Source organism: Heterodontus francisci, chromosome 4 (assembly GCF_036365525.1).
Source record: "Heterodontus francisci isolate sHetFra1 chromosome 4, sHetFra1.hap1, whole genome shotgun sequence".
Classification (NCBI taxonomy): Eukaryota; Metazoa; Chordata; class Chondrichthyes; order Heterodontiformes; family Heterodontidae; genus Heterodontus; species Heterodontus francisci.
This window is the reverse complement of record NC_090374.1, coordinates 147,053,952-147,067,284: the sequence shown is the minus strand read 5'-3', so window position 1 is coordinate 147,067,284 and position 13,333 is coordinate 147,053,952. Positions and strand designations below refer to the sequence as shown.

General features: G+C 42.1%; 1 protein-coding gene across 1 annotated transcript in view; it reads right to left on the bottom strand.

Moving 5' to 3' along the window:
* Window positions 1-249: 249 nt before the first annotated feature.
* The window catches only part of LOC137369284 (tudor domain-containing protein 7-like), a 155,357-nt gene continuing 142,273 nt past the window's right edge, over window positions 250-13,333 (bottom strand). The window contains exons 16-17 of the mRNA XM_068030283.1: window positions 6,264-6,424; window positions 250-815 (exon numbers count right to left, since the gene is read on the bottom strand). Of these exons, the coding sequence (XP_067886384.1) occupies window positions 595-815; window positions 6,264-6,424 (382 nt within the window). The 3' untranslated portion in view covers window positions 250-594. The remainder of the gene's footprint in view (window positions 816-6,263; window positions 6,425-13,333) is intronic.

The window sequence follows — 13,333 nt, the reverse complement described above, 5'->3', positions numbered from 1 at the left end:
AAAACTAGCCAAATTGGAGTGTTTCACCAGTGAAAATGGGTGTAAATGAAAGACTGGGTCCTTGAGGTATGGAAGGCTGCAGTGATCTCATTCATTTTTTAAAGCATTAAATTCCTGCTTTACTGTCGATTTACATTGCTTAATTCAAATTATTGGAAAATTCAATTCCAGTGCTAAAGTGAATCAGTAGATTGTACTTGAACTGCAGTCTATAGTTAAGCCTTGCATAAGTATACAAATAACCAGGAGGATGATTAATTAGTTTATTATTCCTACACAACCCTTCACTTCTAATACATGGCCAATGGCAAAGGCAAGTGGCAAACCAATAGCACATTTTCAATAAACAAATTTCTTCGGTAATCCAAACATTGGTAAGTGAACAAACAAGTCATTCTGTTAAGTTCTTTTTTTTTTACACAAACAAAAGCATGAGGCTTTCAAATCTATAGCATCACTAACATACCATTCTCAAGTTATTTGAAAACCTTGTAAATAACAGCAAACTAGATTATGTATTGTGCTCTCATTTCAGTTATTGCTACTGGTCAGAAACTAAAGTTACTTTGAAAAAGTTGTTAAGGTAAACAATGATTATGCAACTTTTGACAGCTCTACAAGATACTCTGTCAGTAGATCATGTATCCAGACATCTGTATCTGGGAGGGACGTGTCTACCAAGTAAGTCACCACTTTTCGATCCCAGGAATATACACTCCCATGAACTGTCTGTATTTGGGCCACAAGAGGCTTTCTCTCAACATGGTTACGGAAAACTATCGATGCTTCCTCTGACCACTGTTCACATTTGACACCTGCAAAACACACCAAGAATTAGTTCAAATATCAAGCCTGCAAAAAATAAAGTGTACAGTTTTTGTAGACAAAATATAGGATAAGCCGCAGGTATATAAAACCTAGGCTTTTTTGTTTCCTTATGTTAAGATATCACAAATTAATTTCTTGCTTGTTTTGCAAAAACTCAGCCTTTTCCAAAGAGCAACACAAAAAATGCATATGAAGCATTTCATGTCTGTTGAACTTTTATCTCAATTGCTTCCCTCCTCCTCAGACAGGGCCGATCTTCAGAACATGCTCCAGAATGTGGTCATTGTCCAATCCAGAGTTTGCACAATCAAAAGTTGCATAATCAGGAGTTAGATAAAGCATCAGGACGTTCAGTTCTGGAGGACATCACTACCAATCATGGCCTCCATACAGGTTACTTCCTAGTGATTTTGAGGAGAAAACCTGGTTCATTTCCACCTTCTTTTCCAGGGGTGAAGTAAATTGCAGTGCCCCAACTCTTGTCTGAGATCCGCTAACACAGCTCACATCAGGAACGGATCCTGGGACTTGGAAAAACATGCAAACTAACTTTATTTTCCCAAATTCCATGTTGCACAGGTGTACAGGAAAAACTGTCTTAAATGTGAATAATGGGGTACAATTCCAAAAGTGATATTAGGCTGCCAAGTACCTTATCTGAACTTTTTTAAAAGATATACAAATCTTTAATAAGTCTTCAGTTTATTTCTGTTAAGTTTAGTCAGTCAAATAATTAGAGACATGGCAGGGCACTTCAGTCCCCATGGAGTGCACATTCTGTTCCATGAAACTCTCGTGTCCTGGACCACAATGTTCAGGAAATGTTGTCACCTGGAGCAGCTCAAGCTCCGGGTTTCAGTGCTTGAGCATCAGCTGGCATCATGCAGTACACCCACAAGGCTGACAGCTATGTGGATAGCATGTTTCTGGATGTAGTCACCCTGCAGCTGAAGGATGCACAGGCAGAGGAAATGGGCAACCACCAGAAAGTCAAGGACGAAGAGGCAAGTAGCGCAGGAGTCCTGAGTGCATCTTGCTCTCCAAAAAGTATTCAGTTCTGAATACTAGTAAAAATAATGGCTTTGGCTACACTGCATGATGAACCAAGTCCATGACACCATAGGTAGCTCAGCCGTATGGGGGAGGAGAAAGATTGAAAAAGCAATACTAATTGGGGATTCTATATTTGGGGGGAACAGACAGGCATTTCTGTTGTCACAGATGTGAATCCAGGATTGGGTGCCAGGGAGAAGGATGTCAGTGAGTGGCTACAGAGCACTCTGACAGGACAGAGTGAACAGCCAGATGTCATGGTCCATATCGATACTGGTGACATAGTTAGAAAGAGGGATGAGGTCCTGCAAGCAGACTTTAGGGATCTAGGAAAGAGGTTAGAAAGCAGGACCTCAAAAGATAGTAATCTCTGGATTACTCCTGGTGCCATTGAGTATAGAAAGAGGAGGATCGAACAGATGAATGCATGGCTAGAGAGTTGGTGCAAGAGAAAGGGCTTTTGATTGCTGGGACATGGAGATCAGTTCTGAGGGAGGTGAGGCATATACAGGCTGGATGGGTTGCACTTAAACAGACCCAGGGTGGTATTCTAGGGCAGTTGGGAGGGGTTTACTGGGCTGGGGGATGGGAATCAGGATGTCGCAGCAGGAAGGATAAACAAGGTGCTTGAAAGATTGGGAGAAGCAGATAGCCTTAGAGAAACAGTAAGGTATTAGGTGGGGTCAGACTAAGAGATAATGCAATACGGACTGAACTCGGTTTACAGTGCATGTACGCAAGAGATACTAAGTGTGATAAATAAGGTTGGCGAGCTACAGGCACAGATAGGCAGATGGGAATATGATGTTGTGGTCATAACGGAGTCTTGGTTCAAAACAGGACAGGACAGGGTACTAAATATTTCTGGATACAAGTTATTCAGGAAAGATAGGGAATGAAAGAAAGGACTGAACCTATTTGCTTAGAATTAAGAAACAATACAGGTACCATTACAAAACTGGGTGAATTCTGTTGGCCATTAACTAGTGGGAAAGATAGAGGAAAAAATTTGTACGGAAATTAGAGGTGTGCAAAAATTAAAGACTTGATCGTCACCCCATCCACCACCTTAAACATTCATTCCCCCCACCACCGACGCGCAGTGGCAGCAGTGTGTATCATAAACAAGATGCACTGCAATAACTCACCACGCCTCCTTTGACAGCACCTTTCAAACCCACAACCTCTTCCACCTAGGACAAGGACAGCAAACGCATGGGAACACTCCCACCTGCAAGTTGCCCTCCAATTCATACACTATCCGGACTTAGAAATATATCAAGCGGACTGCTTTGACTGCGATGGTGTCGAGCTTCCTGTGCATTGTTGGAGCCACACTATCCAGGTAAATGGAAAGTATTCCATCACACTCCTGACTTGTGCCTTGTAGATGGTGGACAGCCTTTGGGGAGTCAGGAAGTGGGTTACTCAACACAGAATTCCCAGTATTTATGTGGCTGCTCCAGTCAGTGGTAACCCCCAGGATATTGATGGTGGGAGATTCAGTGATGGTAATGCCGTTGAATATCAAAGGGAAATGGTTACATTCCCTCTCATTGGAGAGGGTCACTGCCTGGAACTTGTGTGGCGCAAATGTTACTTGCCACGTATTAGGTTGACGAGGGTAATGCAGCGGTGTACACATGGACTTCCAAAAGGCATTTAATAAATGCCACATAATAGGCTTGCCAGCAAAGCCGAAGCCCACGGAATAAAAGGAAAAGTGATAGTATGGATACAAAGTTGGCTGAGTGACAGGAAACATAGTGGTGAGTTGTTGTTTTACAGACTGGAAGAACATATGGAGTGGAGTTCCCCAGGAGTCAGGACTAGGACCATTGCTTTTCTTGATCTATATTAAGGACCTAGACTTTGGTGCGCAGATGATGTAAAACTTATAAGTATTGTGAACTAAGAGAAGGATAGTGTTAGACTTCAAGAGGACATAGACAGGCTGGTGGAACGGACAGAAACATTGCAGATGAAATTTAATGCAGAGAAGTGTGAAGTGGTACGGTTTGGTAGGAAGAACAAGGAGAGACAATATAAAATAAAAAGGTACAATTCTGAAGGGTGTCCAGGAACACAGAGGCCTGAGGGCATATGTGCATAAGTCGTTGAAGGTGGCAGGGTAGGGTGAGAAAGTAGTTAAAATGGCATTCAGGATCCCGGGCTTTACAAATAGAGGCATCGAATACAAAGGCAAGGAAGTCATGATGAAGTTTTATAAATCTCTGATTCATCTTCAGCTGGAGTATTGTGTCCAATTCTGGGCACCGCACTTTAGGAAAGATGTGAAGGCTTTAGAGAATGGTTCTAGGGATGAGGAACTTCAGTTACGTGGATAGATTGTAAAAGGTGGGGCTGTTCTACTTAAAGAGAAGGTTGAGAGGAGATTAAGGGGTCTAGAAAGTAGAGAGAGAAACTATTCCCACTGGTGGAAGGATTGAGAACCAGAGAGCACCAATTTAAGGTGAATGACAAAAGAACCAACGACAACAGGAGGAATTTTTTTTTGGGCACAGACACGACAGGCCTCCTTCTGTGCTGTATCCATTCTATAATTCTAGATATTTAGTACCGAGAGGCTAATATGGTGCTTCATGGACAGCCTTAGTCATAGCCGCAAAGTCTAAATGCATAGACATTCAAAGGAGGCCCTGCAGAGGAGCTATGACAGCAGTCCAGATAGCAATATTTCCTAGGTTTGAGTAAGGATTACTCCAGATGGAAATACTATCAATTGGAACCTGACAGAGATATCCATTTGAAGAAGCACCCATGGAATGATCTTTAGTCTGCCATTGGCATGCTTCCTTGCAACATAGCAGCAGTGCAGAATACACTCAAACAGCCATCTAGTTACCTCTTGCTTGAACATTTGTTTTGACTTAGGGATTTTCACGACAGGAAACAATAAACTGCCGAGACTTCTGATTTACTTCATACAAAAGCATAAATTGAGAAAAATCGAACGCATTAAGCCAAGGGCCATTAAAATACCTTTATCAAATCCATCTAGAGAACTATTATGCCCAAATGCATCTGTTCAATAGGTGTTTGGTCCCAGAATGTGCTATACTTAATTTTTGGGAGGAAGACTGAGGAGTGGCAATATAAACTTAACAGTACAATGCAAGAACAGAGAACTGGGGGTTTACATACACAAATCTTTGAAGGTAGCAAAACAAGTTGATAAAGATGTTAAAAAGGTATATGGGATCCTTAGCTTGGAGGCATAGGTGACAAAAGTAATGACTGGTTGCGCCTCAGCTGCAGTACTGTGTCCAGTTCTGGACATCACTATTTTGGAAGGATGTCAAGGCCTAGAAGAGGGTGGAAGAAATTTACTAGGATTATAGCAGGAATGAGGGACTTCAGTTTTGTGGAGAGACTAGAGAAGATGTGATTATTCTCCTTAGAGTAGGTTAAGGAGGGTTTTGAAGTTAATAAGGATCAAGTGTCTCTGTTGGCAGGTGGGTCAGTAACTAGAGGACACAAATTTAAGATAAGCAAGTTGTTGCGATCTGGAAGGCACTGCCTGTAAAGGTCCTCTGAACCCCAAGATGAGATGCCTTGATCATTCCCAGATCACTTTTTCAACTGATTCATTTTTTTGATAAATTCTGTAATTTACAAGTATCGCTATGGATATTTGGAAGAGACTGAATGTGACCAGGTTGAAGTTCTATTTGCTATGTTTTCCATAATCATTCCATTTGGACAATAGGTTTCAAATGCAAGAACATTCATTGGTACAGTGAAGGATTCTGTGAAATTCAGGGAGCAAATAACTGGGCAACAACCGTTATAAATATATATGAGCCAATCCCATGTATCACCTTTTCTTCTAAAGAAAACTGTGTTTTTTTGGGTAATAGTATGGAGAGCAGCGACAACTCCTGATACAATGATTGCAGAGTTAGAGTGATGATCTCCATTCATTATTAGAACAGTTTGATGACATTAAACTAGTTACATTTTGATCAGATGGCAATTTATTTGAGAAATAGTTAAAAGTATCAATTTTCTTTTCTGATGGATGTCATAGGTTTCATATGCAAAGCATATAAAACATTTAGTATATATTGATAAGCCTAATTCAAAACTAGTTAAAAAAAGGATTATTTTGAAGTATTTTTCCATTCATCCAAATCAAAATATAGAGGATATGTACACAATGCAAATGACTAAATGACTCAATGTGCATTGCGAGTTCTCATCCTGACATGTGCGCCACCCGGGAAGAGATTATCGTTGAAGCTGCTTTCAGTTTAAACAGGCATCATTACTGATAATTATCAACTTAATAAATGGTGTATTTGTTTGCAGCATTATAAGACAACCACCTTATTAGTTACATTTAGGGTTGGTTAACTCACCTGCTAACTGTGCTGTAATGGCTTGGAAAGGCAATTGACGGAATTGCTGTACCAGTGTCTGAACCTTCCTACAGCTCACTAGTTCATGTCGACCATAATCCAATTGATACACAGACACCAAACCATTTGTAAGAATTCCTTTCACCAATACACGGTACCACCTAAAAATACAAAAAATATTCACCAATAAATTTACAAATATGATCAAGTTATGTATGGAAATAGAAATGGTTCCCAAAGTCTCAATGCGTTCTAGGATTGCCAACCCTCCAGAATTGCCTTGGAGTCTCCCAGAATTCATGATTAATTCCCTGAACACGGTTTCAAACAACCCAGGAGAAAAATCAGAGTACCATTAAAAACTTATGTTTTTCTTTCCATTTTCTTTGACTACTTTCATTTAATAGTTAGAAAAAAATATAGATGGGAACAAAGGCTGTTTGACTGGACGGGGCAGTTGGATGCAAATTGTCATGTGATGAAATCGCCAGGAATACATCCAACCAGACTTAGTGACCTTAATGCACAGTAAGCTGTACAGTAACTAGAACACAAATATTGTAATTTGATTTAAATTTCCATAATGTATCAGTGGAGGTGCTACAATTAGCCTGTGTGAGATGAGGGCAGTAAACAAATTGTCAGTGCTCCTGCCCCCAAGTATTATCCACCAATCCCTGATTTAGTGGACATTGGGCGAGGCCAGAACTGGGCTTAGCAAAAATGCCCTTCAAGTTAGCACTGAAAGGGAGGAGGTATTAGCGGTTTTAGCGGGCTTAAAAGTGGATAAACCCCCAGACCCAGATGAGATGTATCCCAGGCTGTTATGTGAGGCAAGGGAGGAGATTGCAGGGGCTCTGACACAAATTTTCAAATCCTCTCTGGCCATAGGAGAGGTGCCAGAGGACTGGAGGACAGCAAATGTGGTACCTTTATTCAAGAAGGGTAGCAGGGATAAAGCAGGTAATTACAGGCCAGTGAGTGTAACATCAGTGGTAGGGAAACTATTGGAAAAAATTCTGAATGACAGGATTAATCTCCACTTGGAGAGGCAGGGATTAATCAAGGATAGTCAGCATGGCTTTGTCAGGGGGAGATCGTGTCTAACTAACTTGATTGAATTTTGAGAGGAAGTGACTAGGTGTGTAGATGAGGGTAAAACAGTTGATGTAGTCTACATGGACTTCAGTAAGGCTTTTGATAAGGTCCCGCATGGGAGATTGGTCAAGAAGGTAAGAGCCCATGGGATCCAGGGCAATGTGGGTCCTAAATTGGCTTAGTGGCAGGAGGCAGAGGGCGATGGTTGAGGGTTGTTTTTGCAATTGGAAGCCTGTAACCAGTGCTGTACCGCAGGGGTCGGTGCTGGGACCTTTGCTGTTTGTAGTATACATTAATGATTTAGACGTGAATATAGGAAGTATGATCAGTAAGTTTGCAGATGTAGATGACATGACATGAAAATTGGTGGTCTGAGGATGAAAGCCTTAGATTACAGGACGATATAGATGGGCAGAAATGGAATTTAATCCTGAGAAGTGTGAGGTGATGCATTTTGGGAGGACTAACAAGACAAGGGAAAAGACAATGGACGGTAGGACCCTAGGAAGTACAAAGGGTCAGCGGGACCTTGGTGTACTTGTCCATAGATCACTGAAGGCAGCAGCACAGGTGGATAAGGTGGTTAGGAAGGCATATGGGATACTTGCCTTTATTAGCTGAGGCATAGAATATAAGAGCAGGGAGGTTATGATGGAGCTGTATAAAACACTAGTTAGGCCACAGCTGGAGTACTGTGTACAGTTCTGGTTGCCATACTATAGAAAGGATGTGATTGCACTGGAGAGGGTGCAGAGGAGATTCACAAGGATGTTGCATGGGCTGCAGCGTTTCGGCTATGAAGAAAGATTGGATAGGCTAGGGTTGCTTTCCTTAGAGCAGAGAAGGCTGAGGGGGGACCTGATTTAGGTATACAAAATTATGAGGGGCATAGATAGGAAGAAACTTTTTCCCTTAGCGGAGGTGTCAATAACCAGGGGGCATAGATTTAAGGTAAGGGGCAGGAGGTTTAGAGGGGATTAGAGTAAAAGTTTTTTCACCCAGAGGGTGGTTGGAATCTGGAACACACTGCCTAAAGGGGAGGTATCGACAGGAACCCTCAACATTTAAGTATTTAGATGAGCACTTGAAACGTCATAGCATACAAGGCTATGGGCCAAGTGCTGGAAATGGGATTAGAATAGATAGGTGCTTGATGGCCAGCACAGACACGATGGGCCAAAGGGCCTGTTTCTGTGCTGTATAACTCTAAGACCCTGAGGTCAAAATGCCTGACACTCACTTTATTGGCTCATGTGAATGAATAATGGTCACTTAGCAAGATGGTTGGGTAGCCAAGCACACTACTCCAGAAAGGAGCCAACATTTTCACGAGGGGTGGGAGAGCCAATAGAAGAGAAATGTTCATTTAAAAAATGGCCACTTTAATAAGTTTTTGAATTTACAAGCAAATTGTATGCATTAGCATTAATGCATTGAGCAGGTTGAGCTAGTTTATAAAATAAGCCTTGCACCACCTACTGGATAAAAACAACAACTGGTGGTCAATTGCTAATGTAATAAAACAAGAAATGCTGGAACCACTCAGCAGGTCTGGCAGCATCTGTGAAAAGAGAAGCAGAGTTAACGTTTCAGGTCAGTGACCCTTCTTCGGAAGGGTCCAGACCTGCTGAGTGGTTCCAGCATTTCTTGTTTTTATTTCAGCTAGCCAGACCTGCTGAGTGGTTCCAGCATTTCTTGTTTTTATTTCAGATTTCCAGCATCCGCAGTATTTTGCTTTTAAGTCAATTGCTAATGGCTTAGTTACCAAATTTTGTGGCTTTTACTTTTACCTGACCAGCCAGTTCTCAAAGATTAAAGTAGCTCCCTAGCAATTTTGTCCTCTCTTCTGAAGGTAGTGATTTTTGTTAAATAAAAGTCTCTTGGGAATTGGTCACCTTCCTGTACCTCACAAAGTGTCCATTTTATGTGTGTAACACTAGATATCAAATATTGGCAACTGGAAAACCCCTACAGCCACATCTGATACTGTTCACTTCACAACAGGGATCACTTGGTGGCTGTCAGGGACATAAACCTGCTCTGAGTTTCCCCCTTTCCGAGCATAGGAGCATTAATGCCAACATTTGCGCCCCACCATTGTTCCAGCTGAGACCAGCTAACGGACTGAAGACTGAACTTGTTGTTTCCTGACTTCTATGATCCAGTTCTACACTGACTGTGCACTTAATAACTGAAGTGGGAAGGGGTACTAAAAAATTAAAATATTAAGTATTATGGCATCGGAGGCAAGGTGATGTGACATCACATCAACACCTTAAGGTCACAGATACCTAACTGAATCATCCAGCCTTAGTTAACCCCATAGCCATTCTTTTTTGCTAACCTCCGCTCATATACGCTGATGGTCCTTCATTCCTTCAACATTTAACTCAGTTATGGCCCCCTCACCACTGTAATTTTAATTTCTCTTCTCTCCAGACTGCCAATCTGATTTTAGCTTCATGTCTCATCATCCAAGGAGAGATTTTAGACAGAAGCAAGTCAAAAGGAATTATTTTCTTAGCCTCACATTTAGGGCTGAATTTAACCAGCACCCACCCCCCCAACATCAGGGATCGTGGTGGGGCCTGGAAAATACCTCTGGGAGAGGCCCACCACAGGGTTTGACGCTGGAAAGGCCCCGCCCCATTTTACCAGAGGCAGAGAGGCCTTGTGGCGGCCTCCTCGCCGCATGGAGACGTAGACTTAATTTAAATATGTTAATTAAATCGAAATGATTCACTAAGGACTTACCTTGTAGTGACGGCCGTATCATGCCAATATTCCGGCTTATTGCCCGAACTCCTGCGCTTCGGAGATCCGAGGCGTAACACTGATGGGGGGGAGGGGGGGGAGGAGGGGGGGGAGTTGTGAAGTTCTCAGGGCGGGGTGGGGGAGGAGGGGAAGCGGGGAAAACTGTTCCTACTAGTTGCAGGGATGGTGGGAAGGGGTTGAGGGTCAAAATTCGTGAAGTTGGGGGTGAGGGGGGGGAAGGTCGATATCAGAAATTTTTTTTTTGCAGGCGAGAGGGCAATTTGCATATTGATTCCTCATGTGGGGGGGGGGGGAGGGGGGAGAGTGGGAAAGGGGAAATCAAAGTGCAATCAAAAGTTTATTTATTTATTTTTTTAACAGTGGTACCTTTAAAATTGTGATTCTCATTGAAGGGCTTGAAGCCCTTTAAAAATAGGGGGGTGCCGGTGCCTGCACGGTGGCACCGGATGCAGTTGCCGGGGATGAAGTGGCCGACTCCTCTGTGTCATCGGGGCGGGCATTCTGCCCCCTCCATGTAAATGGGCTGCTGCACGAAATATTACGGCAGCTCTGTGGTGCATATCGTGTGCGTGTGCTGCACCTCTTTTGAAGTTCGCCGCTGAGACTGGCAGCTAGCTTTAAAAATTCAACCCTAGTCTTTTTTTTTCTGCTTTTTTTTTTGTTAACAGCATAACTTCATACTTTCATAAGGGAGCCCCGTGTACACCCATTTTAATTGAGCAGATTTACACAATTATGAGATTGGCAACTGTCTGTGAACAAGGTTATACTTATGATCTATTTGATTTTCTCCCCCTCTAGTTTCTGGTACTTGCTATCTCTTAGCAAATACTCAGCAGGGACGAGAATGGAAAAATACTATTCATCTTAGCTCCGAGGAATTAAAACTGTTCTGCAAGACAAGGTGTTTTGCAGCGATTAGTGGTATATACTTCAATGCAAGGAATCGAGTAAACAAGACCAGTGGGCTGAAAGCACAGATGGACACGTGGAAGTCTGATATCATAGCTATGACTGAAACATGGCTCAAAGGAGGACAGGAATGGCAACTCAACATTCCTGGTATTAGGGTTTTCAGACAGGATAGAAGGGGATTAAAAAAAGGAGCGGGTCACAACATTGGTTAAAGGAAAAATCACAGCTGTGAGGAGATATGATATTTTAGAATGATCAAATGAAACCATATGGATTGAACTGAGAAAGAAAAAAAAAGGGGCAATCACAATGCTGGGGACATGCTATAGAGCCCCAGAGTGAGATCGAACAGCAAGTATGTAGGCACATTTCTGATAAGTGAAAAAAAAAAAGGGCAGTAAACAGTAGAGATTTTAACTGGGATAGAATCAATGTAAAAGGTATAAAAGAGGCTGAAAATTTTTTAAAAATATATTCATGAGAACTTTCTTTTTAGCCCTTACGTAGCAGGTCCAACAAGAGAAGGGGCAGTTCTGGATTTAGTTTTAGGAAATGATGCTGGACAGGTGGTCAGTGGGAGAACATTTTGGTGGTAGTGATCATAATTCTGTTGGATTTAGAGTAGTTATGGAAAAGGACAAAGATTGACCAAAAATAAGTGTTTTAAATTGGGGAAAGGCCAATTTAACTAAGCCAAGGTGTGATTGGCAAACATGGACTGGAAACATGGAGGTAAGTCAACATCAGAGCAATGGGAGGCATCCCAGAAGGTGAAAATGAGGAAACAAAAACAAGAAATGCTGGAATCACTCAGCAGGTCTGGCAGCATCTGTGGAAAGAGAAGCAGAGTTAACGTTTCGGGTCAGTGACCCTTCTTCGGAAGAAGGGTCACTGACCCGAAACGTTAACTCTGCTTCTCTTTCCACAGATGCTGCCAGACCTGCTGAGTGATTCCAGCATTTCTTGTTTTTGTTTCAGATTTCCAGCATCCGCAGTATTTTGCTTTTATTTTAGGTGAAAATGAGGGTTCAGATTCAGAACAAAACAGTCTCAGAAAGAAAAAGGGTGGGACTCCCAAATGTAGACCCCACTGGTTGCCAAAGAGCATACAGGGTAGGAATAAGGCAAAAAAGGGAAGCTTATATCAGATAGTGAGAGTTCAATACTGTAGAAAGCTGTGGAGTATAGAAAATGAAGGGGTGAAATTAAAAAGGAAATTAGGAAAGAAAAGAGGGTTCAGATTCAGAACAAAACAGTCTCAGAAAGAAAAAGGCATGATAAAATATTGGCAAGTATTATCAAGGAAAACTCAAAGATGGTTTATGAATACATAAAGGGCAAGAGGAAAGCTAAACGATTAGGGCCGATGAGAAATCAAAAAAGGAACCTGTGTGTGGAGGCTGAAAATGTGAACATGGTTCTTAATCAATACTTTGCGTTTGTTTTCACGGGGTGGGGGGTGGTGGGGAAGGTAGTTGAGGAGCTGTGTGAAAGTGGATGGGAAAAAACAGGGAGAGGGGAGATATCAAGGGGTTTAGTTAGCATCTTTGAGAGTGGATAAATCACCAGGCCAGATGAAGTGTATCCCAGTCTGCAAGGAGAAGCATGGGAGGAAATAGCAGAGACTCTGACCATCACTTCCCAATCCTCTATGGCTATAGGCATAGTGGACTAGAGGACTGCTAACTTTGTACTGTCGTTGAAAAAGGAAGGGAGGGATTGACCAAGTAATTATAGGCTAGTCAGCCTAACCTCAGTGGTGGGCAAACTATTGGAAAAAAAATTGAGGTACAATATAAATAGTCATTTAGAAAGGCATGAATTAATCAAGGAAAGTCAGCATGGATTTAAGGGAAGATCATGTCTCACTAATATAACAGAATTTTTTTGAACAGTTAACAAGGAGGATGGATGAGGGTCATGCATTTGAAGTAGTCCACATGAATTTTAGCAAGGCTTTTGACGAGGTTCCACATGGCAGACAGGCCAGAAAACAAGAGCCCATAAAATCCAAGGGCAAGTTGGATTCAAAATCGGCTCAGTGGCAGGAAGCAAATGGTGTATTTGTGACTAGAAGGCAGTTTCCAGCGGGGTTCCACATGGCTCAGTACTAGGCCCCTTGCTTTTCATGGTATGTATCAAATGATTTAGACTTAAATGTAGGGGATGGCATGCATTTGGGAGGGCAACCAAGGTAAGGGAATACACAATAAATGGTAGGATACTGAGAAGTGTAGAGGAACAGCAATATCTTGGAGTGTATGTCCACAGATCCCTGAAAG